Here is a 27,237-nt window from a genome sequence, read left to right on the forward strand (position 1 = left end):
AAAATGCAGTTTGTCTGTTGTTTAAGCTATTCATCAAACCCCAGTAGCCACTTGTGGCCAGTGGCTAGAGCAGGTGGAGAACACTTGCATCTTTTTAGAAGGTTATATTGGAGAACATCCATGTGGACATCTTCTAATGTTTTTACAAAATTTTATTTTCTATCATGATGTTGATGCTGTATTCATTTCCTATTGCTGCTATAAAAAACTACCAAGAACTTGGTGGATGGAAACAACAGAAATGTTTTCTCACAGTTCTGGGGCCAGAAATCCCAAATCAGGTCCACGCTCCCTCTGGGGGATTCAAGGCAGACTCTGCTCCTTTCTCTTCCTGCTCCTGGTGGCTGCCCACATCCCTTGGTTTGTAGCAATTTCACCCCAGTCTCTGCCTTGAAGTCACAGCCTCCTCCTTTCCTGCCTATTTCTTATCAGGATATAAGTAATGGAATTTGAAGCCCCCCTGGAAAACGCAGGCTGTTCAAGCCATGGTGAGACTCTTAGTCACACTTATGCACTCTGTTACACAAGAATTAGGTCCTAATGTCTTAGGAGACACTGTCTAGCCTACCACAATGTTATCTTTCAATTTCTTTTTTATTTTAGGATGTCAATTTATCATGTACTCCACTGGTATCTATTGGTACAAATATTAATACAGTTTTCCAAATCTGTATGATTTTTTTTTCCTCCAGAAAGATTTATACACTAGAAATATCTGGCTTCCTATTTTGTTTCAGTTATTTACCCTTCCAATCTGGGGACTTTCAAAACTTAGTCTTGATGGGAAAAACCCATAATAGCATTCACTCTTCATTTTACAAAACCACTTGCAGTGATTATAGAGCACATTGTCATATTTCAAGTCTCCCACTACAATGGGTAAACTTTAAAACAATACCAAATGCCTGAATCCTTGGAGCAACAGGAATTCTTATGCATTGTGAGAACCTAAATCAATACAACTACTTTATAAAAAATGTGTCATTCGTGGCAAAGGTTGAAAAAAAAATATATATATATACACACATGCTATTGGCTAATAACTTTTCTAACATTTGTAACAATTCTATAGAAAAATTCATAGTAATTCTATAGAAATACCCCCAAACTGAAAAGAACTCTAATGTTCACCAATATGAAATGAACAAATTATGGCAAAATATTTACCCAAAGGGATAATATTCATGAAAATAAACTAATATTTTTTATACAACAGCATGGATATGTCTCATAAATATTTGTAGAAAAGAAATAAGATACAAAATAATGCATATTTTATCATTCCATCTGTGTGAAATAAGAGAAATAAAAGATGATTTATAATAATATAGCACTGATGAAGTTTTATCTTCAAGAAATAGTAGGAACTGGGCGTGATCGGGGCCCCTGGCAGCTGTGTGAGCCTGTAGTTGCCCTGGGGATGGTCACGTGGGTACCCACTTTGTTGGGTTTAGGGCTTGGGAAGAGAAACAGTGAGCTGGAGCACTGTCCCCGACCACCTGGCTTTCCTTTTGGTCCCATCATCAGGCTCTGTGGCCATGGGCAAATTTTAACTGTCACAGTTTTATCATAATTAATACCACTAGATTAACTGTATAAATTTGTCTCCCAAAGACCAAGGTTTTCTTATTACCTGTGCTGTTACTGATATTTAGCATATTTCATGACACTTGAAACGTACCCAATAATTAATTCTTAATAAACAGTCCCATATGTCATGGTTTCCATCTTTTTCATGACTTGAAAGCTGAACATGTTTCTTAGGACAGGTGTCATGCAGATAAAACACCATGTCTCGCCCTGGCCACCCCATGATGCTGAGAGCCAGAATATGCAGAGAGATGGTGCTCTGTGTCCATGAGCGCCCAGCCCCATGACAGTGAGGATCCTCATCTATTGCCAGGGCTCTTTTTGGGGTTTTCCCAGAGACCTAAAACTTCCTCTTGAAAATCCATTCTTCTGAAGAAATATGTGTTATATCTGCTATTATAATGTTCATTATAAAATGAACACCTATGGAATTTTTAGATAATACCCATGACCCTTTTATTATAATCTGCTAAGTTTGCACATCATCATTTTGCCTATGAATTAATAAAAGATTATTCAGTACCATTATTTTGCCAATCTCTGTAACTAAATTCTCATAGATATTACGGCTTTATGTATTATTTATATAGAATGTTGTGTTCCCTTAGGTTTAAAAACCTTGTGAAATAGAAGAGTTTTCCATTTTCTGGTTATAGCGAACTTCTGTGTTTATGGGTCTGTAAGAATTGGTAGTAAAAAATCTAATAAGAAAATCCTTGCAAAAATCCTGATATCCCAATTCCCTGCCCTGCTCCTACCCAATATTCTTCCTTCCCTGGCTGATCAGCAGAACAGGGAAAAAGATATTTCCTGGGAGCAGAAGAAAATATTTTACTGGAAAATTCATAATATGAAGCCATCGTTTGCAAGTAATGTTTTTACAGACTGACTTTATATTTTCTAGTGGCTTCAAGAAATGTAAGCAATTTTTAATTTGGGGTTGGTATTGCCTTCACAGGAAGAAAATAAGCAAAGAAAAAATCCTCCCTAGAAGAATCTACCACCAGTTTTGTTCTTAAAGAAGTTCCTCAGATAGAGTTTTGACAAACTTGAGGTCAGTCAAGATGGATAAGCAGAATACTATGGACAGGAATAAATTGGAGGATAAAAGGAAGAAGAGGGGGTAAGAAAGAAGGAGAGGAGTGGGAAAAAGAGAGTGGGAAAAAGAGTGGGTGAGAGAGAAGAGGAAGGACATAAACGAGGAAGAGAAGATCAAATATAGTAGCCTCTCCCTCATTTGTTTAATGCTTTTATGTAGTTTCAACAACCCAAGTTGAAAATATTAAATATTAAATTCCAGAAACAACAGATTCATAAGTTTGAATAACTTTTTTACAGTATATTGTTATCATTCTATTTCCTTAATATGTATTGTCATTAATCTCTATGTCTAATTAATAAATTAAACTTTTACCATAAGTAGGTATGCATAGGAAAAATCTGTCTATATGGTTGGGGTTCGTTACCACCCATGGCTTCAGGCACACACAGAAGGTTTTGCTACATACCCCTGGAAAAAGGGTGATGGCTACACTATGAACAAAAATAATCAGAGACAACAGATAGCAGCATCACAATACCCCAAATCCATATATTGACATCATTGGGAACAGGTATAAATTATTAAGAAATTTAAAATGTTAAAAGAAATTTATTAGAAATAGGAGAGAGTTAAAACAAGATTAAGTGAAAACAAACTCTTTGGGTGAAAAAAATATAGATTTGATAAAAGGGAAATAAACTAATTGACATAGAAATTGGAAGGGCCACAGCTCAGATTTGGTGGAATGTAAGAAAATTCTTCAGAATGGATCCAAAACTCTTCTCTCAGAGCCACAAAGGTGGGTACGAGCAGAGGTTTTTCTCCTTTTAAATATTTCATAAGACTATAGACGACTTAATTAATAAGCTGGGTTGTTTTGGACTGCGGAACAAAAGTCACTTTCTAAGTCCTTTACATAATGGTATTCTTACATGTGTGTGCAATGTTTGTTACTACAGTGAAAAATGAGCATTTTTAGTCTATTTTCAGAGAACTCAATAAGAAGCAGTTAATGCGAGCCAGAGGGCGCTCTCCGGGTGGAGGAGCAACGCCGCCCGCCCGTGGGCACCGGGACTCACAGTAGGCGCAGCCGTACACCTCCACGCGGAGCCCGATGCGGCCCTCTCCGCTCCAGTCCAGCGGCACCATGCGCACGTAGCGGGCGACCACAGGATGCTGCAGGTCATGTCGGACCACGCCGTCAGAGTTGGTGTTTCCAGGAAATGCCTAGGAAAGGAATTAGGATTGAGAAATGTGTGGAAGTACTTTAGAAACCCCCATCCTCCATGTGCTAAGAGAAGCTCAGATTCCCATATCCAGCCACACAGGGTCCTATTCTTACATGATAAACAATTAGATTTTTTAAGAAAGCTCTTCTCTTATTGGAAAACAAGCTGTTTTAAATGATAAATGGTCCAAGGCTTCCCTGGGTCCTTTTATATATACAAATATATTCCTGTAGAATAAAACACTCTGTGGCCCTCCGGTATCATCAATAAATATTTAAATTGAGTTTCAATATTTTGCTTTTAAATTACACAATATTTTTTTTAAAAAATAGAATCTATTCAACCATGTTTGTTCCTTTAAGAAAATGACCTTCCTGTGTGCATCCTAGAAATCTGAAGATGACATCATTTTAACATAAGGTAGGAGAAGGACAGTTGAACCTGTGAAGAGGTCTAGGTTTTCTAACTTTTATTGGAATAGACATATTTATAGGATTTGTTCAGTGAGTCAGAACCATGTTTATTTCATTTTTCTCATTATAGTAGATTCTGTCAAAATAGTAATGTTCCATGGATCTTACCTGATGTGGAAAGTTCATATTAGCCTTTCTTTCCCCAGCAGGGGATAAATGGGTTCCCTTGGGAGCATTGATAGCATCCTTTCCAAAAGCACTGGTAAGACATCTAGTACCTAATAGATATGGAGCAAGATCATACGGGGCACACAGGGATGTGTGGGACCTTATACTCTCCCCTCACAAAGATGACAATCTAATAACATGAAAAATCACAGTATTAAATCATAAACCAAGGAAGATTTAAGGCAAGTGGCCATTATAGTTCACAAGACTCAAGTCAAAAACATGAAAACTCATGCTACCCAACTATTTTAACTCCATAGATGTGTCCTAGCTTCTCCTATAATAGATGACTTCAGTTGGTTAATGCTGGCTTCAGCATGGGATCCTCACTTAGTTTTCTTTAAATTATCTCTTAAACATAGAAATAAAGATTTTAAATAACAAGATTTTACGCGGGTGATTACACATTACAATGCTGGTCTGTTGTACTCTCAACCCCTGGAACTGAGTTTTCTTGTATAGAAAACTACTTTTACCTTTTAAAAATTTATCCTTTATAATATTTTTAAAGATAAAAATATGAATAAGAAATAACTAGAGATTCTTTTGATAAAAAGTCCAGAACAACTTTGAACTTGAATGCTCTGGGGATTGCAAGACAAAAAACAGAAAAGCAAATTTTTCATGTGAGATTTACTTCCCAATTTTCAGCACTTGCCAGTCATACTTGTGTATGGTATAGGCCTAGTACTTATAAGGAGTGCATTGAAATATTCCTCAAGGCTGAAATGATTTTGTATAACCTTTATATGCTTCCAATAGTCTACAAAATGGGAAGTGTTTAGTCTATGGCATGGGAGTTACGTTAAAGATAAAGGTGCTTTTCCATGAAGACTCCTGTAGACACCTTCTTTTTTTTTTTTTTTCTGACATGTTGCATGTTACTTCCACATCTTAGAAATAGCCAAGCCTTTCTTCAGTCCTTCCCCAGACAGAACTATTTGAACAGTAGGTCTTGAATTTTGACAGTTAAGAGAGAAACCCCTTGGCATCTTGCTGACAAAATTAGTCCTAAAATAGCCCACATTTTATAAAATATTTTTTTCTTTTTTTCTGTGTCTTTTCCTAACAAACTTCCAGCTTACAAAGATTCCTCAAATTGAATCATCCATAGTCATATTTTAATCTCTATTGAGTGTGCTGACTTCAAAGGCAAGAACAAGAATCACTAACCAAAATCATCATAGTTCAATTCATGATTGCATATAGATTAATTTAAAACTTATCATTCTAAATAATATTTAACAAAAGTTAACAATTTGAGTTGAAGTTGCATGATATGCTTAGCATATTACTAATTTAATAGTAACATTAAAAACAACAGCATACTCCTTTGAGATTCTGTTCTTGAGACATGTGTAATTGTCTGAGGCCTAAAATAAAATATGAAAGATCTTGCAAAAATCAGTGTCAAAAGGAACTACAGATGTGCATGATGTAACTAGTGACTTCACTAACATTTGGAGCAATGTGTTGGCTGTGTAATCAGGTCGACTCTACGGAGAATTGGAGATCAGCTGCATGGGCATGCAGAGTAGAGCTTGAGGGATCGAGTGGGATGTAGTGAACAGGTAAAGCAGGAAGAGGCAACTCAAACCACAGGTTGAAGACACAGAGTCTAGTTCCAGTTGTGCTGAAATTTTGCTCTATACGGGTAAATTCTCTAAGCCTTAAAACGCTTTATCTTTCTTCGCATATAGACCTAATCTCCCATATAGTCTTCCCCAAAATCTCAATGAGCTTATTTGTAAAATCTGTTTTAGAACTGATTGTGAACTCTCTTAAAGCATGAACCAAAGAGTCCTTGGGAGTTGGCAATAAGAGTACATGTAGCTGACTCAACAGGCACCCATGCTGGAAAATCACATCTCTGTAAATAGGGAGAACATAATTTGCCATGCATATTTTTTTTTTTTACTTTTTCAAATACATGACAATAAAATCCATTTCTGAGATTGTGGGTGTTGGGAGATCATAATGGGGACAAGAGGACTCACAAAAGGGATTGTAGGCCAGTGTGAATGTGATAGTATGGGCAAAAAGGAAAATAAAAGATAGATATGGTATTAGAATCAATAGCAAGACGATAGTAGGAGAGAAGACCAAAATATTCCAAGGTACTGCTGTACAGGCACTCATGACAGAGAAAGGGAAGTGAGAGTACATGGTGAATGCCTCCAGCTTCTTTTTCTTTGAGTAGCACCAGGATTTTCTTTTAAAATTCCACTCTTGATATTTTACTCTTAATCCATGTAAGTCTGGAGCAGTGACCATGACTCCCTAGCACAAGGGTAGGCACCTAATTCACTGAGACTCAATTGCAGCACTTCAGCTAAAATGATTCCTTCATTTATTTACCCATTCACTTATTCCCTCACTCAATCAGGAGATATGTAAGTGCCCACTGTGTCCAGATACTGGTCAAATCACTGGGGATACAATCATGAAACATATAAGCAGAGTTCCCATATATATACAGATATATGTGTGTATATAAACACACACACATATAATTATATAATACATAATAACATATATTTATGTAAATATTATACATTGTGTGGTGTGTATTTATTGTTATATATTTACTATACATCTATTACTGACATGACATGGACTGATGATCTTACAGTTCTCACATTCCAAACATTCCACATTCCTGCATTAATACAAGAGCTTCTGGGAGACATCCTAACCATATTGTGTGTGTGTGTGTGTGTGTGTGTGTGTGTGTGTGTGTATTATGTAGTATATGCAAAGACTAGAAAGGGAAAGACCCTGAGCATTCTGGGCATGTTTTTAGGAGGTAGCAAGAAAACTACTGTTGCTGGAACTGAGAGAAGGAGGGAAAAGGTGGAGAGGAGCTGCAGAGGTGAAAGCCAGCGCCAGGAGGACCGACGGACCATGCCAACATTGCAGATTTCATTTTAAGCATGCTGGAGGGAAATCCACTAGAGAGTCTTAAGCAAGGAAATTACACATCTTAAAATTTTCAAGATTGAAAGTACTAAAATTCCACTCCCCTAGTGAAGGGAAGTTCCCAGGGGAATAGTTGGAGAGGATGTCATAATAGGTAGAATAAGAGCTGATGGAAGAATCCGTTACCAAATGCTTCAGAAGAGTGGGATAAGGTGGGGAGGTGAGAGCAACAGTGCTGTGTGTGGACGTGAGGGCGAAGGGAGGGCATCAAGACGCCACCACATCCTGGGATCCCCAAAGTTCAGGTTTGCAGAGGAAAACTGCAAGGAAGGAGACTCTCTTCCCTCTAAGCTCAGTCGGCCATGGTCATCCCAAAAGGGTAGAAGTCAGAGAAAGATAAAGATGGTACATCTGTGATGACAGCACTTGAGTTCCTATATACAGAGTTTTTTGTTTGTTTGTTTTTCGTTTTAAGGTTGATATAGCGGGAGTCGCTTTATTGCAGGACCTCAGAGGTATATATACTCAACTAATTACACACAGCTTATCTTAATTAACATAAACTAGATATAGCAGTCAACCAATAAGGAATCCTCATCATCTTAATGATTACACATAGCTTAACTTAATTGACATAATCTAGACACAGCAGTCAGTCATTAAGGAATCTCTATCATCTTGTTTTTTTTATTGGTTGTTCAAAACATTACATAACTCATGACATATCATCTTTCATATATTTGATTCAAGTGGGTTATGAACTCCCATTTTTACCCCAAATACAAGTTGCAGAATCACATCGGTTACACATCCACATTTTTCCTTAATGCCATATTAGTGACTGTTGTATTCTGCTACCTTTCCTATCCCCTGCTATCCCTCCTCCCCTTCCCTCCCATCTTCCCTCTCTACCCCATCAGCTGTTGTTCAATTCTCTCCCTTGTTGTTTTTTTTTCCCTTTCCCCTCACCATCTCTTATATGTAATTCTGTGTAACATTGAGGGTCTCCTTCCATTTCCATACAGTTTCCCTTCTCTCTCCCCTTCCCTCCCACCACTCATCTCTGTTTAATGTTAGTCTTTTCCTCATGCTCTTCCTCCCTGCTCTGTTCTTAGATGCTCTCCTTATATCAAAGAAGACATTTGGCATTTGTTTTTTAAGGATTGGCTAGCTTCACTTAGCATAATCTGCTCTAATGCCATCCATTTCCCTGCAAATTCCATGATTTTGTCGTTTTTTAGTGCTGCGTAGTACTCCATTGTGTATAAATGCCACATTTTTTTTATCCATTCATCTATTGAAGGGCATCTAGGTTTGATTCCACAGTCTAGCTATTGTGAATTGCGCTGCTATGATCATTGATGTGGCAGTATCCCCATAATATGCTCTTTTAAGGTCCTCGGGGAATAGTCCGAGAAGGGTGATAGCTGGGTCAAATGGTGGTTCCATTCCCATCTTTCCCATGAATCTCCATACTGCTTTCCATATTGGCCGCACCAATTTGCAGTCCCACCAGCAATGTGCAAGTGTACCCTTTTCCCCACATCCTCGCCAGCACTTATTGTTGTTTGACTTCCTAATGGCTGCCAATCTTACTGGAGTGAGATGGTATCTTAGGGTGGTTTTGATTTGCATTTCTCTGACTGCTAGAGATGGTGAGCATTTTTTCATGTACTTATTGATTGATTGTATGTCCTCCTCTGAGAAGTGTCTGTTCAGATCCTTGGCCCATTTGTTGATTGGGTTATTTGTTATCTTATTGTTTAATTTTTTGAGTTCTTTGTAAATACAGAGTTTGCTGAAGTGCACTTCTGGGCTTTTTGACTATTTGATCAGTTTCCTTATTTTCTTGTTTCAGCAACTGCAAGGGTTTTGTTTTAGTCAGGGTTTGCATTGCTGTGAACCAAACATCTGACAAGAATAATCTAGAGGAGGAAAATGTATTTGGTTCAGTTCATGGTTGACCTGCTACATTGCTCTGGGCCCCAGGTGAGGCAGAACATCACGGTGGAGGCATGGTGGAGGAAAGATGCTCATGGCAGGCAGGAATCAGAAGGAGAAAGGGAAATGGGGAGGAGCCACGGGGAAGATGCACCTTCTAGGGAACATGCCCAGTGATCCACTATTTCTAGCCATTCCCCACCTGCCTAGAGTAACCACCCAATTAGTGCATCATATTCCAAACATTCCACATTCCTGCATTAATACAAGAGTTTGGGGAAGACATCTCATATCCTAATCATATTAGGTATTGACTAGCAGAAGGATATTTTAAGGCAAAGGTGACTAGTGATGATAACATTTGCTTTTGAGGTTTCACAATCAGATGAAAGATGACAGAGAATTTGCAATGTTTAGTATAACAGTGTTTTATTCTTTGTTTTAGCTACTCATAGAGGGCACATTTACTATTTATGAACAAATGTATTGATTCACAGCATCAATTGCTGGTTCTTTTGGCACTGCTTTTCATAATGAAGTATATTTTGAGATTTAAGACATTATCCTCGTTGAAGTTTTAAACATGCCATAGAATGGTGTGTTTCTGCTCCTTTTCTTGAATACAAAGTTGTAAATAAATGTAAAACTGTCTTCTTTGATGCAGTAATATTTGGAAAATTAAAAAAAACAGGAGGTGCAGCTTTGTATTTAATAAAACACTGAATATGTATACATTATTATTAAAAGGGTTCTAATAATAATGTATACATATGTTTGTGCCCCATAGAACACTTAAAATTTGGTAGGGATGTTATGTTTTCAAGTGAGGATGTTTGTATGCAGAAAAAAACTGGATGATGGGGTAATGGTAAGTACAAGATAACAAACTCTCCCACTCCCTGTACTCAAAAATCAAATCTTCAGCTGGAAATAAAGATCTTCCCATGTAGGCACAATGCATTAGATATTTGATATTTGATATTGCATGCATGAATATTAAAGTAAAAATCTGATAATTTTCATTATACCCCTGGTCATGCAATTTATTTCTAGCCTATTTATTACATTTTGTCTACATATTTTATTTCTCTATTTTTATTTCTAAAAAAAAAAATGACAAAGTCAGTATTTTATTTTCTCACACATTTTACCCAGCCATGTTCCTACTGTGGTCATTAGCACCAATAGCTCCTCTGCAGGTTAGATTCAAGTAATTTAAAAGTTTGAATGAATGACAGTCTACCAGGAGGAAAGAAAGATTGGTCATTAAAGTGCACATTGCTTTAGTGGCAATGACAAAACCACCATTGGTCTTGAAAAGGAACATTTTTTTTTTCACATAATTTGACCCTTTTCTGAGGACTCCAAGTTTTTCCCCTAAGTGTAAACGTGGAAGAAGTAAGACATATGACTTATTTTTACCAAATTTGCAACAAAAACCGAAAAACAAAAATAAATAAATAAATTTGAATCCTTCGTATGTAGAACAATACCATTTAGAATTCAACTTCATTTAGACAAGTATCAAAGAATAGTAAATGCTTTGTAGAGACATGAAAACAATAGTCAAATTTCTCACTGAAGGACTAAAAAATGCATTTACAGCAACTTGTGAATTACATGTTCCCGCTGTTAAACCTCCCTTGCTTGCTGTGATTTGTATGTATGTTTAGGATAGGGTACTTTTTGCTATTATTATTTTGGTTAACACGGCACTTATATAACTCACAAAGCTTTCTGTTCAGTAAAGTTAACAGCAATACAATGAAATGTTGATCATAAACTTAAGGCATTACTTTTAGAGTTACCATCCCATAAATTATGCAAACAGAGAAAAGATTTCTTCAATATATTGTAAGTCACTCACAATGTTACCTTTAGAACAATCTAAATATCAGTTTTAATAAGTGAAAAAATTCAATTATGTGTACCAAGTTTTTTTTTCTTTTTTTGTGTCAAATAATAGTTCAGATGGTCCAAGAGGGGAAGCAAACCTTTTCTAAGCATAAACCAGAGTTGGCTCATGGGTTGCTGCTCTAGCTTGCTAGTCCCTGTTTTGAAAATCAATCAACCTTCCTTCCCACCTGAACTCCTTCCCTCCCCACCCCCTAACTCCCTCCCTCCTTCCTTTCCTTTCTTCTTTTATTTCCAGGGCTGGGGATGGAACTCTGGGCTAGGCACGAGTGTACCACTGGCCACATAATCAGTCCTCCTAAGAGAATCTTCAAAATTGGTAAACCTTCCTCTTGTCTGATAAAATACTTAAGTCCGAACTCCTCAGAAGACTTTCTACCCATTTGGCATTTAAAAGCCCGTAAATTTTGCAAAAGCATGTTATAAGCTCTCGAAGCACACAACTTATCAGACTGGAGGGGACGGACAGGGATTTAGAAATGTGCTGTGTGTGACGCATGAACTAACATTTCCCCTCAGAATTACCATTGTGGGGTCTGAAGTATAACTTATGATGTATTTTATGAAGAGAATAAGTGTATTTAGTCCTCACTAAAACCTTATTTTTCAAGAGAACTAATATCAATGATCCCAACTTCCCATAGCAAATGAATGAGACTCCGTCTTGGTGCAAAGATTTTACTTCACTGAAAAATATGCTTCAAACCCTTAGCAATTGTGTCAGTGTGCCTAGGAAGGCCTTTCGTCGTCCCTGACAGCCTCAGTGAGGGAGATTCTGGGATGAAAAACAGCAACATCCACCATACATTCTTATTTCCAGAAGTGAGAAATTTTGCCTAAAATATAACACATCTCTACTAGAACAGAAACTCTACTAGAAGAGAAACACAGATCAATCAATCATCCTTTACATTAATGTCAGGAACCCATGACCACTGTCATCACTTTATGTGAAAACTTACTTTTTTGGTGAATTTTAGACTTTATTTTCCCTGTGCCAACAATTTATATCCAACTTTAGAAGCAGACTTTCTACTTTATAGCTGGATGTGAATCTCGAGGCCTGGTTTCCCCCTGGTGGCCCCCTGCTTCCACCAAATCTCCATTCGGCCTCTTCTCCTGGAGTTTGTGCTCCTCATGTTCACCTGGCTGGACACACACATCCTGCAGGACTCGGTGCAGACCGCACTTCCTCACACTAGGGACCCACCTTGAGCCCCATTCTTAGATCCCCAGCTGTGCTGTTGGGGGCTTGGGAGATTCCTGGGCTTTTATTCCCTACCCTCCATTGCGATGTCCTCACCATGTTTCCGATTATCTACCCAACAGCAGAAGTGTGCGAGTCAGCTGTGTACCAAGGAGGCTGTGTATCCCAAGCCTATAGCACAGTGGTCAGTGGTCAGTTACTGTTTACTGTCATGATTGAATGAATGAGTGAAAATGGACATTCCCAAATTCCCAGCCATTTACATGCCCTTGGCTCTTGTTATTTCTGTATGTGCAAAACAAGTCTAGCCATCATTTATACTTCATGAACTGTATGTTTTATAATATCCTACAGGAAAAAAAAAAAGAACATGTTAGTTTGATTCAACAAGCACGAGGGCAAGGAACGAAGCTTTCCTGGAGGAATGAGGATGTCATCAGACTATGCAAAGTGGCTGAAAACCATAGGGATTCTGGGAGCAAAAGGAAAGGATGGTGCAGAGAATGTGAGGACCCAAGTGAGAATTAAGCCCCGCCCCCAAGAAGCTTAGAGTGTTCACACAGTGATTCACTTGAAGTAAGCTAAAGACATACTCTGTTTGGATCACAAAATCATGACAAATGCCAAATTAATCTGTGAGCAGCAGAAAGCAAAACTCTCTTCAGACAATACTGTTCTCAATCCAATTAAATACAACTTTTCTTTTTAATTTTGTGAACATTATGAAAGTATTTTAAAGTTGATTTACCAGAATCATTTAATAATTAAGAAAAGAATGTGCTGCAAGAACTACAACTGGACATTAAAAATCATGTGGCAAAAAAATCTGAGTGGGGCATGGAGGCATATATCTATAATCCCAGTCTCATAATCCCAGCCACTCGGGAGGCTGGGATCACAAGTTCAAAACCAGCCTCAGCAATTTAGCAAGGCTCTAAGCAACTCCATGAGACCCTGTCTCTAAATGAAATATAAAAAGGGCTGGGGATGTGGCTCAGTGGTTGAGTGCCCCTGAGTTCAATCCCTAGTTCCAAAAATGAAAAACCCTGAAACATTTGCTCTTTGTCATTTTCTATGAGTTTCTCCTTTGAGCTCCCTTCTCTGCTCTCTGTTTACCAAACAGGCAGAGTCAGTCTTTCTGATGGCCTCCTTGCCTCTCACAGTTTACTCCTCTACAATCTGAGAAGGAATAAATGAAGTTCTGACATAAGACACTTGGTTCTACCCTCCTCCCCTCTTCCCTGTCTTCCTTCTTCCTTTGCAGTGGTTTAATATAATTCATGATTGTGGCTTGCTCACATCACAGTTCCATAAGGAAGGAGCAGAGAGCCATTCAGGGACTCAGGCTCGCTGTGTGTGGGTCTCAAAGCACTATCGAAATAGAAGTGAAATCCTGGAGAAATGTAAAGAAGGGTCTGTGGAGAGATTTAGATACCGAGGAAATCCATCTGCACACATTCCACAGATCCTGTGCCTAAGAGACTGGGAGACGTAGCATGAAAGAAAGTAAAACCGGTTTGACAAATGGATGGTGGGGTTGCATGAGGCTCACCCATTTTTGAAATCCTGTGTTTGCTTGTTTATAGGATTTATTATATGAAATAGTAAGATTATAGATGTTTAAAATTTGTCTCCTAAAAAGATTGTGTAGAAAGCTGTCTGGACATGACATGTCCTCCAAAATCTCCTGCTCACACAGGAGTGTTGAGAGGTGAAGTGATAGGATTGTGAGAGCTGTGACCTGACCAGTCCATCAGTGATGGTAAGCAGGTGGGGCGTGGCTGGAGAAGGTAGGTCACTTAGGGCATGCCCTGGAAGATTGGATCTTCTCTGTGGCCCTGCCCCTTCTCCCTCTCTCTCTCTCTCTCTCTCTCTCTCTCTCTCTCTCTCTCTCCTTCTTGATGTCATCATGAGTGGAGCAGCTTTCCTCTGCCAGGCCATTTCCCTCATGTTGGGCTCAGAGCAATGGAGTTGGCCACCTGTGGACTCAGACCCCTGAAACCATGAGTCCCAAATAACCTCTGAAACCTTGAGTCCCAGATGTACTTTTCTTTCTCTAAACTGTTCTTGTTGGGCGTTTGAGTCACATTAATGAAAAAGCTGACTAACATGGGAGCACTCTGTTGTTTTAAAAGTTGAGAATAATTGTAATATAGTGAGTCGCAAATATCTTACATGAATACTTTTTTAACTTTTGAGAAATGCATTCAGTGGTGCCCTCCCCGTACCCTGTCAATATATAGCACATTCTACTGCACTGGAAACTCCCCTTTCAATCTGCTTAGGAAATAACCTGCTCAGGTGACGCTGCTCTCTGCCCCATACAACCACTCTTTCCACTTCCCACCACAGATTAACTTTGGCTTTTCTTGAACTTCTCACCACCAGACTCACCACTGAAGAACATTCTTCACATTCCCCCTGGGGGCTTGTGTATACAAATATTACTTTTTTTGTACTCTGTAATACTTTATTGTACAATCAATAGAGAATTTAAAACTAGGTCAGGTGTGGGGAATAGTGTGTTAACTAACTACTAATTGATCCATGATGAAGTCAGTCATTAATAAGTAATTTCTAAGTGGGTAAGTGAATAAATTGCTATATAGATATATAGGGAAAGTGGAACAGGGGATTGAGAAATATTGGAAGGAGAGCTTTTGCTTTTTAACTAAAGTATTTCTGTACTATTTACTTAAAACAATTATCCATAAACTATTTGATAAGATTACTAAACCAAACAACATTCTGTGTGTGTGTGTGTTTGTGTGTGTGTGTATGTGTGTGTTTGAGTCTAAAAATTTGGCTTTAAGACTCCTGGAATACGACACAGAGACACAATCATTAAAAAATTCATCATTTCTGTCATTTGTATAAAAAATAAAACTCAACTAGTTGTTCAAACAAGCATAATACTCCTGGTGTTGAGCCTAGAAAGAAATTTTTCAAATCCTCATATAAAAGAAATCATACTACACCAAGAATCGCATTCAACAACGTCTTTAAAACAAAACACACCAATAAATTCCATAGGGATTTCCTCTAGTTTTTCTCAGCAAAGTCCCATGGAAAAGAGCAAAACTCAATTTCGCAAATACTATTTTACAGGGATAGCCAAATTTTTTAGTGCAGGTGTTTGGCTCTCCTCTGACTAACTTTCTGCATGAATACTTTTATAAATATAGAGAAATGGATGGTTTGCCTTGCTATCATATTGCCCTCCATAAACACTGCTTTTCTTGAGTATTTGGTAAGTACGGATGCCGGTAAGAATAAGAATACACTGCTTGAAAGGCATCTAGTAAGTCTCTTACAAAGTGTAGAACCAAATGCTTTCATGAGCACAAAATCAAAAACCAAGTTTTTTTGTAGGGTATAATTAGATCTAAGTAGATTACCCTGAATGAATTTTGTTTTTTCAAAAAATGAAATTATTCATTTGGATAGCTTTACCAGATATTAATAATTCTAACACTGAATTATGATTTAAACATTAATGATTACTGCTTACTCATTTTAATCTAGTTGTTATTTCTTCCATTTTTATATTCTTTCACAGAATTGATAACTGACAATGTTTCTTTGAGATGCAGAAAATCAAAATAACATTTCTTGGGTATAGAGAAGCTCATTTTCTTCCCATAAATTTGGATCTGCTCCTTCATGGCAGGGAAAGCTCAACTATTTACAAAGCTTCTCCATCTTTACTGGGTCCAATTTTCTAATGCCTTCTGCATAACTTCTCAGTTAAGCTTTACTCTGTATTTTCTCCTTCCCCCTTGTTTTCTTTTAGCCTATCAATATGCAGATTGCTTTCCTCTGAAACAGAAATCAGATAATACAATCATCTTTTCCTTATTTATTTGATTTTTCCTGGGTCTCTCCAATAGTCATTTTCTCTTTAAATCTCTCTTATTTGAGGACATTTCAATTTTGTTCACTCTTGCTCACTCCCTAATCCCTTTTCTGTTACCTTCATTTAAATTGTTAACCTGTCCTGTGGGTCTCATGATCATGTTGTTCCCCTCACTCCTTCACAGGTGAAAACACCCATCTTTTCACATTCAGACATTAGTCCTGCCAAGGATACTTTGCTGCTCTGAAATGACCCATTTATCTACATTTCATGAAGACACTTAGGTATCACCATGCTCCATCTCTGGAGCAAATCCTTGAGGTCAGATTACACACATCGCCTTGCCCTGTGGCTCCTGAGCTTGTTCTGCATTTTGATGGGTAAAACCTGCTCCTTTTCCTGTCTTCCCACACTGTGTGTTCATATCTTGATCCTCCTAGTCCTCACGAGTGGCATCTTCTGTTGCAGTAATGACTCTCCTCTTATCCCGATTGTCCCAGGCCCACCAGGCTCCCTCTCCAGCACCCACTTCCCAGGCCTGTGGCCACTGTGCTTGGTTTAATCCTCCTTGTTACCCTGACAGCTCTCTGAATATTCTCCCGATTTGGTCTCTTTCTTCTTCATACTAACTACCTGAAGGGGAATGGCTCTACATTCAAATCTCAATCTGTGAGAATTCAATTACTTTACTCAAAGTATAGACAAAGGTTGCCTTTGTTCACAAGTTGCCAGCTCAGTAAGTTGAAAAGAATAATTTACACAATTATCACCCTTTGTTTTGTTTATAGGATGCTTAATGGTTCACTTAACAGATTCTTTTCAACAAATTAACACAATTGACTTGGCTGAACAAATACATTTGTTTTACTGGTGTCATGCACACACAACTGCAGATTCACTTGAGGGAGAGCCTGCCACACACAGGCAGCCTTACTGCTCCTGATTCACAGGGAGCCCAGGCTGCAGTCCTTATATCTCATGCTTTCTTTAATGTAAAAGGTTTTCTTATGCAATGTGATAGGTGTTTCAAGAGGTCTGAGATATTGTCTTATACATATGAAAATTTTATTTCCTTTCTCAATTGAATAATTTAAAATTTCAAAATAGATGACCACCACATTAATATCAGAACCCACTCTCCTCCACACTAAGCAGGGTGTAAAGGGTGGTGATACATGGAATACGGGGCACATTGAAGAAGAGCTAGTCCTCGGATTTAAAAATACAGTAGTAAAATGTTATCCTGGCCAATGTTTTAGTGTTTCTTTTCCTTATTTTTTTTAATCCCTTGAGCAATCGGATGTGACAAATGATATAGGTTTGCAATAATTTTAGGGAATTTTTTTGCACTGAGATGAAGCTAATAAGCCATGAGTTTTGTAAGCAGTTACACACAAGCAGATGTTCTGTGGAATAACAGTTTTTTTTGAACCTGCCCTTTGAATGATTATAAAAGAAAAAGAAAAAAAAAGAAAAGAAAGGAAGAAAGGAGGAAAAAAAATACAAGCCTTACTAGCTTTTCAGTTACTTTGAGGACAAAATGAACAAAATGAGGCTATTCAGACCTATTTTGTTCAACTTGCTTTTGGAAAATGTTCCTGTATAGAAATATGTAGGTGGGAAGGAAAAATAAAAATAAAATTAAATAAACCTGTAATAGAACAGAAAAAACACTATGAGAATAAACTACATTATTTGAAGCTATGTATTTATCTCTATATTAAACTATTATTGTAAATATGAAAAAATATTTCTTGAATTATATAAATAAAATTATAAGATATTTTATAACACTTAACAAGAAATTAAATCACTGGAACAAACATGTACCATTCATAATATGATTTCCAGAGTTTCAGTTATATTATTGTAATAAGCAAACATGAAGTCATACATTGGACTCATGTCATCTTATTTTTATAGCTGAATTAGTATTCTACTGTCATTTCTTTATACTCTAAAATGATCTATGTATCTACATTTCACAAAGACACTTATGTATCATAATGTTTTAGTGTATATCTTAGGATCCCATCTTCAATTTTAAATTCATCAAGAATTTTTAAGCAATGTAAATACATTTAGGTTTTTCAGGCCATAAAAACCACATTCAACAAGCTGAGATATTTACATATAATATATACACACATCCAGAATGGGGATGGGTTGGGGCTTTAAATCACATGGAAATCCACAAGTCTGACCTTTTTTTTTGCCTTTAAATTTTGTTTTGAAATAATTTTACTCAAAAAGTTGTCACAAAAATAATATAGAATTCCCTATGTACCTTTCCCCAGGAACTTCAAATAACATCCCACAATTTTGTATAATCATCAAAGTCAGGAAAATGACATCGGTACAATATTATTAACTGCAGAGCTTATGCTGATTTAAGTAGCTCCATGTATAGTTTTTTTTTACATGTCTACCAGTTTTACCACTTGTATTTCTATGTAATCATCACAATTGTGATATAGAATAATATCATCCAGAAGTAATTCTCTTCAGTTTTAAACTTAGGAGTCCAAATTAGTAGAATATGGTTAGAAAATTCAGTATTATTTATTTTCATTTAAAAATCTACTCCTCGCTCTTGTGTACATGATTTTATTTTTGCCACTGATGATGTGATTTGTAACTGTCATTGGATTAGATATTGGACACTAAGTATTAAATAAACATGTCAAGAAAACAAAAGAGACTATCTACAGACTAGGATAAAGTTGTAAATAAGACTAAGTATTCCCAGCAGAGTTTAAATTGGGACTAGCAAAGGAGATTTGGGGAAGTGAAGAGGTGAGTATGACACTGACCTGTTACCAGCTCAACTCCATGGGAAGCCAAGTGAGAGGAGACAAAGAGACCTTGTAAAGATATTTTTGTGTTTTGTTTAATCACTTTAATGTGAAAACCAAAGATCTTTGCTTCAAAAGGAATTGGTTTCATGTCTCATGGTGTCTGCAGGGTGCACGGAAGGCAGCTCACAGGAAAACCAATACCCAAGGAGGGAAAAATCATGGCGGATGACTGAGATCTAAGATGTGCACCAGGTGAGTGGCAGCTCCCAGATGAACAGACTTAGGAAGGGATGCTCTGGCTCATGCATAGAACAGGTACGTGGTGGCAAAGGTTAATGAGGAGCAGGGGTAGAGGAGAAACAGATGTGGCTATAGAAAGAGTCTCTGTGGTGATGGAATTGTTTCCTATCCCCACTGCATCCATGTCAAAGTCGTGGTTGTTACAAGAGGCCACTGGGTGATCTGAATGTGAGAATACATGGTATCTTTCTGCAGTATTTCTTGCAAACACTGGGTAATCTAGAGTTATCTCACAGTAAAAATTTAATTAAAAAAGATTATGTGCTAAGCATCATAAATGGCTCCTTGCACTATCAAAATCTGCATCTTAAAGGAGATTTATTTTTTTATCTCACAATGATATAAAATTTTGAGACAAATGTTGACACTTAGGAGAAATAATATTAAATTGTGTACTCCCATTTTAGAGGGTGAACATAGCAGCTGCCTTCCCCTTGTTCATCTCTTCTGTTACCTCTTTCAATGCACTTCAAGCCAAACAACACAATAAAATCTAATGCCCATCCCTCTATGCAAAAGTTAATCACAGGACAAGGAATCCAGCACTAAGCACTACAGCAGCCAGGCACATGAGAAGTTTATTTACATTATCTCTCTAAACTCAACTCGAATTGTGACTACCCAATCTCCATTTCATGAATAACAAACTAATATACTCTATTATAAAGAATAGAATCAGAATAAAGAAGCATGTAACGTGACTGTCACTATATTTGATGAATACAACATAATAATATACTTTGATTAGAAATGTTAAGATATGTCCAAGGTAATTTCTTAATCCGATTGTTTTGCAATTAGAAAAAAAAAATTTACAAATCTCCACCAAAATGATATTGAACTCATGATACTCGTGTAGATATTTTATTACGGATAGAATAATAAATGGGCTTATTATTTCTTTCACTGTTAGAAATTTGTTAACAAAAGAAACCACCAGAAATCTTATTTAATATTTATGTTAATGATGAAAAAATATCAATTATATATGCACATATATGAATGTGTGTACACATAATCATCTGTATTATGGGCTTCTGATGTTCATTGGACTTGAGGGACTACTCAGAGCAGTATGCTATCAGTATGTGTCTATACACACACACACACTCAAAATTGTTGCTTTATGTTTTTTAGACAACCTTAAACATTTCTGCATGTTTTATAAGAATTCAGGCCAGTGGGGAATTTTTTACCGTAAAATATGGAGATAGAGAAAAGAAGAGTGAACTTCACGCAATTGGTTTAGGATAAACTCTTTGGGAGGTTGTGGAGGTGGCTATCCAAGCTTGTATTTCTGGGATAGTGGCCTCGTCACAGGTGAGGGCAGATCTAGGGGTCACTGTGGACTATTCCTGGCAGGCCGTGCCTCACAGATCTCACAGAATGGCCAGTGGAAGAAATGGGAGCGGAAACTCTGTCCCTTTCAGGTAGAAGATAGTGTTTGAGGCACCATTTGCAATTGTGATGACCAAATGGCAACAAAGACATGACAGAACTCTTAGAGGTCTAGACAGAACCTAGAGGGCAGCCTAAATGGCCAAAGATCAGAGCATCTTCCCGTAAGATCAGTGCACTTTGAAAAATATTAATTTCAATTAAAAACGTGAAAATCAGAGAAAGCAGGGCGCACAGTCGTATCCAGAATACAAGTATTTATACATCAGTACTCAGCCCTTAGGTGTCCCTCAAGGTGTGCTGGAGAGTTCTTTCCTCCATAGGTCAAAAATCCATGTGTGGGGGCTGGGGTTGTGGCTCAATGGTAGAGCACTTGCCTAGCATGTGTGAGGCACAGGGTTTGACTCTCAGCACTGTTTATAAAGAAATAAATTCCACTGACAACTAAAAAATAAATAAAAATAAAAACAATCCATGTGTGTATGATGAAGTCAAATTGGCATCAGACTTTCAAAGGATATGAAGCTTGCTAGGATAACAAAATATGATATGACCAAGGCAATATTTGAAAACAATGAAAACTACAAGGAGGCAAAATCTAACAAGATCATGTTTGGCAAATATAAGCTGACGTATATGTAAAATTCCAAACTGAATGAGAGCAGCCAAGGAGGGAGAGGTCTGTGTTAGGAATGGCCCTGGTTAGGAAGCCCTGGGGTTCTCTTCCTTGATCCCAATTCCCTCTGAGCTACCAGGTGTTCAAATGTAAAGTGAGACACTAGAAAAACAATACCTGGACTTTATGATGAATTAGCAAAAGGAAAGTGTTCCTGCCAAGGAAAATAAGGGCCCCATTGCAGTTTACCTTGGTCAGGACCTTAGTGCCCTAAAAAAACCAAACCACACAAAGAATGGCTAAAAGCAAGCAGAAAACAACTATATAAGCATTAATAAAGGGCCACACTTCAGTGGCACCCGTTAAATAACTGACAGGTAATAACACAGAGGAGTACTGTGGTCTGTTAGATGGCAGGCCAGGTCCCAGAGCTTTTGATAGTCACTGGACTCCAAGGACTCTTTACAAAAGTATGTTATCAGTCAGGATTTTTGTCCAAAATTTGTATCTGTGAATCAAAAGTATGGAGCTGACTCTCTAGCTGTCTCATTTATTTTAATCACAGAATGCTGAGCGGGTAGGAATGGATAGGAAGGTAGACTGAGCTGTGTGTGGGTTTCAAGCACACCAGGGCTCTCTGTGTGTGGGTAAACATCAGCACAGCACGGGCCCTGGGAAGGCGGCACAAGGCCATGGCCAATTTTTTTCCCTAGATGACAGCTCTAAGTGGGTCAACTCAGATAAATGAGAGCTCCATACGACAAGGAAACCCGGCCCAGTGGTTCTGCAAGATGTACAACACTCCAACCAAACAGTTGCTTATCAAGGTCACAGCGTGGCTTGCCCACATCCATCATCCCTGGACAGACATTTTTAACTTTGTCACCTTTCTATTGTCTCATTCTATTCATCTTGATGAGGCATTAAATCCACTGTTTCAATGAAGCCTACAGAATGGCAGAAAAGTACACTAAAGGAGATCACATAAAATGTCCTAAAGCAGTTGATACAAATATCTAAAAGCCCTCCCTGGTGGGTGCTGATGGTGTCAAGTGTGATGCAGCTCATCCTGGGATTCAGGGTCAGCCACAGCATGTGAGGAGGACATTCCTCCCTGGGTCTCCCATCACCTACAAGCATTGAGCTTCACCCACCCCTTCACTCCATTCTTTCATTCCTAATTGTTTAAGGTTCTTTAATCCCTTTTCATGCTGATTGCTGTAACCAGAACCTATGACCACTTAAATCTTTTCCTAGATAAATCCTATCTCTTATGGCAGAGATGTCTATGGACAACTACTTCCTTTTAAATTCTATTTTGACTAGAAATAATTAGCCCTGAAAAAAACATTTTGCACCTATTGTTTTCTGCTTTTCATGGTAAGAGTGTCTACACTTGTTTTATTCTCATATTTGAACCGTGGAGACTCAGGATCAACTGTCTAGGTATCTTTATGCCTTCAATCTAGACTTCTGCCTTGCACATGACAGGTAAGATAGTCCCTGGTTGTCAAATACATTAATAATACATTTGTCAATGATGAGTTAATATCAAAATCATGATGAGTACTCTGATATTGACAACTTCACCTATTACACCAAACACATTTGAAATTTAACATTTTGAAGGAAAACCTTTCAAAAACAATATACAGCTCGTGATAGGAGTCCTTGACTTAGTCCTTCACTTACGTTTGTTTTTGCTTTAGTTGTGAATTATTTTAATGGTTCTCTCAGTTTGGGAAATGTCTAGAGAACAGAGCCTCCCATTCTGACTAACAGTCAGTCAACTATTATAAGCCACTGCTGAGTGTGAGAAGGTCAAATCGCATCTAAGACAAGGAGACAGCCCAGACCAGAAAACAGGAACGTTTAGAAATGCGTTTTGACACTCAGCTAAACTGGCTGCATTTGACAGAATGTAATTACTTCCTTTCTAGAACTTTTTAAAAAGAATTTTGAAGAATATAAAATGCAAATTTGTAACTGGTCAACCAATTCTCAGTACCACTTAGGAATATAGGAGTGATGATGATAATAAAGATTTGCACATACTTCATTATTTTTATCTTTTGGTTAAAGTGTCTTATTTTTATATCTTGCATTCCTTTCTCAGAGATAATTTTGATAATATTCAACTACAAGTTAATCTGTAGCATGGAGATCTAGATGGTATCAGGTCACTCAGAAAGAAGGGAAGTGATCTTCAATGGATAATCATACAAATTTTCTGTGATTCCTTAATGTCCACTCTGCCCTTGACATTGATTCCCAGAAGAGCTCAAATCCCTTTGAGGCAGGAATTCCTGTGATGTAGGGAACTAGTAAATTCTCACCCACTTTTCTGCCTTTGTTTATCCTCTACTTCTTGTTCATTATTATCCTTTGTGCCTTTTACACATACACACTTTACAATTAGTTTAATTGGTTCAGATAGCCAATTATAAGAAGTAATCCTTGAAATTGAACATGACCTTTACTTTATAAGTCCAAGGGTTTTCACAGACATTTTTGAAGTAACAGAAATCTTGTTTTTCCAAAGAAAATGTGAATACATTTTCAGTTGTCAGTCAAAAATATTTTTCTGAATAAAGCATAGGAGAGGAAAAGGTTTTTATTTGTTCCTCATCCATCTTTTATCCCTCTTCCCATTTGAAGCAGTCCTCTAGTTAACATTCTAAAGATTTGTGAAACACAGGTTAAAAACCATGACTTTAATATCAAGCAATCAAACAACACGTGTGTGTTACAGGCTCAGGACACACAGGTGCTGGAGTCAGAGAGGTGCTGATGTCCAAAAAGAGTCCAGTTCATATCTGACTTCTCTAGAGTGAAATTTATAGAAAGAAAGCGGGCTTGTCTTTCAGGTCTGTATTGGGTTAGAAAATTCTGTACTAACCACTGGGACTAGACATTTACTGACTTTTATGTGGTGTATAGGAAGCAGCAAGAAACAGTATCCCAAATTTAAAATTAGGTCATACAGAGTACTCAGGGCCCTATCATATCAAAGAATTGTCATAATCTTCCTGATGAATCACTGATTAGAAAATGCATTTTGTACTATCCGTTTATTAAATTGAATCATTTTTGTAAAGATCGACATCAATAAACAGAAAACTAGGACACTGCTTACGTTTTTTTTTCCCTGATAATGTTATTAATGGTTTCTCTCCAATAAAAACTAATAGCTCAATTATAGATTTATTACCTGTAGAACATTAGCTGATTTTGCCTCCAACTTAGAAATTTTGTTTAAGCCTTCTGTCTCACATTGATCATATGCAATATTCTCTCAGATATTTTTATTTTATGAATCAGTTCTAGTATCTTGCTGGCTTACTCATCAATGTTTTAAACCAATATTTGAAACATTCTATTTATTTATAAAAGAATATTTTTTTGTATATTTTGAAATTTATAAATAAGAGTTTATTGTGAAAAAAATTGTTCAGTGAAAATAAATTGGTTGACTGTTCTTAGTTTGCTATTTCCTAAGTCTTTGACACTATCAAAATTTGTAACAATTGAGTTCAGGAGGTTAAGAACTTTAAAAGTAATTTGAACCAAAACCAAATTTTGCTTGAAATATTTTTAGAAAGCATTTAATAGAATTTTTGCTTACATACAGAGTAGGTAGTTACAGCTTCCTAGGAAAAAAAAAATCTTGATTATAAAATAATTACAACAACTAAGGCAAAAAAACCTTACTACAGAAAGAAACAAAAATGCAGTGTTGTAAAATGGTGTGCTACAGCAAAACATCCTGTTAATGTCACCTTTTAAGAAATGGCGGTAGTTGTTACATTTTCCAATTTACTGATATTTGCATAAAGTTGAAGAGTGTAATCTGAAATAAACAGTCATGAGGGGAAGAAAGTGGGGGTAGGAATGGAGGAAAGAGATACAGGGAGAGAAATGAGAAATGGAAGAACTAGAGGAAAAGGAGAAAAGGGCTTTTGAGATACATCAATCTAAATCTAATTACGCTGGGGAGAGAGGACAGGAAATCCTTTAAGCTGATTTTCTTTTGCTATCTTAAATTAGCAAGATATTACTAAGAATAAATCTGGCTGAATTTTCTTGAACACCTCAAATCAGCTAGTGTCCCCCATCCCTGGCCTGGCCCTTGCTGGACACTTATTTTTTCTTCTGTGCCTTGAGAGCAGGCTGGCCCTCGTGTGCAGTGTCCTAGGCAACGGACCTTTCTCAATTATCTCTACAGGATCCAACTCTGTTCTGTCGCTTCCACACCTCCTCTTCATCACCGTCCATCCGGCTAATCTGAAAGACTGCCTTGTGCTCTATTTATCTAAGATTCCTATAAAGAATAACACAGGGCGGTCCAAAGAAGCCTCCCAGACCCAAAATACCTTAGTGAACAAGGAATCTGCAAACTGAATTGTAGACACTTTGGCAATCAAGAAGAAAATTTTTAAAAAGATGAAATTGCCTGTCAATAATATCTTAAAGAGTTTGCTATTTTCTGTTTGCATGGAACATGTACTTATTAAGAAGTCCTGAAAAAAAGTAGTCTGCATAGATTTATGACAATCCAAATAATATACTTTATTGTGTGGTTTTAGGTTCTGCTCTTACACAGATTATCTCAGCAGACTGTAATGGACAAGATTTGAATACAGAAAGATCCAGTTCCTCCACATCCAGAGAGCTCCCTGAGGTGCGGAGATGTCTGGCCCTGCTGAGTACAGAAGCACATTTGGCTTGAATGTAGCAGAGAACAAGGACTTTCATCCTTTACCAGAGACATTCAGATGAGCAATCAGACCTAGATTAAGACTGTCATTGCTCACTGGGTTTCCCTGTCTTCACCAATTGTGAGATCCAGCTAAATTCTGCTCAAGTTAGTCAGAAGGTTTTGAAAAGTCACTCACCTTCCAATTGCCTGGAACCCCAATAGAAAATTATCAAATTCCCCGTGTACCCAAGTGGGGAGCACAGTGATCATGCAATGCCATTAAGGTAAGCTCTTAAAATCACACCTAAGAACAGACTTGACAACATGGTGTACTTCATTGTAGAATATATTCCTGTTTGATGGAAATGACAGCTGCTTTGCCCATCTTTCCTAGAAAGGAAGATGGTGAGAACCAGTGTAGCACCTCTGAGCTCCTACCACAGAACCATATGCCAGAACAATATTCAAACATGTGAGTTAGAATTCAAGTTTGATTATCATCGAAGTGTAAAGAAGATGGTTTATGAGGGTTCCAGGAATTTCAATTTGCTTTATTGTTAGTATTCTTACCTTTCTTAAATTCCAAAGAACACAGTGGTCAAAAATAGGCAAATGAAATGGGTATATTGTGCGGCAGTCTGGCTGGGCACAAAATCACGAGCCACTCACACCTTGTAGATTCAAACAGCAACTCTTTATTCTTGAACTGTCACCGGCCCTCTACACACACACACACACACACACACACACACACACACATATTCTGGGGAAATTCACACCTCCACTGGGCTCTGTATCCCAAAAAACTCTCTGAATGTGCCTGAGGCAGCAGGATACGCCCTATTCCCAGCAGGGTACACCTTAAACCTGGACCCTCCCTAATCCAGCAGGATCCTCCCTAAACCTGGATCCACCCTGGTCCTTGAGCAGGGTCACCTTTCTCATGCAATGTCACTGCAAATGACCTGGGTCCTCTAAGCAACATTGGGTAGGCTGACAAAGAAATTGCCATGCGTCATTCCTACTTGGCAATGGCTCTCAGCAATATTGGTACAAGAGTAATTCAATAACTCAAATACATTTTATC

The 27,237-nt window shown here is 37.6% G+C and overlaps 1 protein-coding gene across 1 annotated transcript in view; it reads right to left on the reverse strand.

Moving 5' to 3' along the window:
- Cntnap2 (contactin associated protein 2) overlaps positions 1-27,237 on the reverse strand; it is a 1,300,648-nt gene that overhangs the window by 1,084,958 nt on the left and 188,453 nt on the right. Inside the window, exon 4 of the mRNA XM_077795886.1 lies at positions 3,712-3,859. Within this exon, the coding sequence (XP_077652012.1) occupies positions 3,712-3,859 (148 nt within the window). The remainder of the gene's footprint in view (positions 1-3,711; positions 3,860-27,237) is intronic.

Source organism: Urocitellus parryii, chromosome 3 (genome assembly GCF_045843805.1).
Source record: "Urocitellus parryii isolate mUroPar1 chromosome 3, mUroPar1.hap1, whole genome shotgun sequence".
NCBI classification, from domain to species: domain Eukaryota; kingdom Metazoa; phylum Chordata; class Mammalia; order Rodentia; family Sciuridae; genus Urocitellus; species Urocitellus parryii.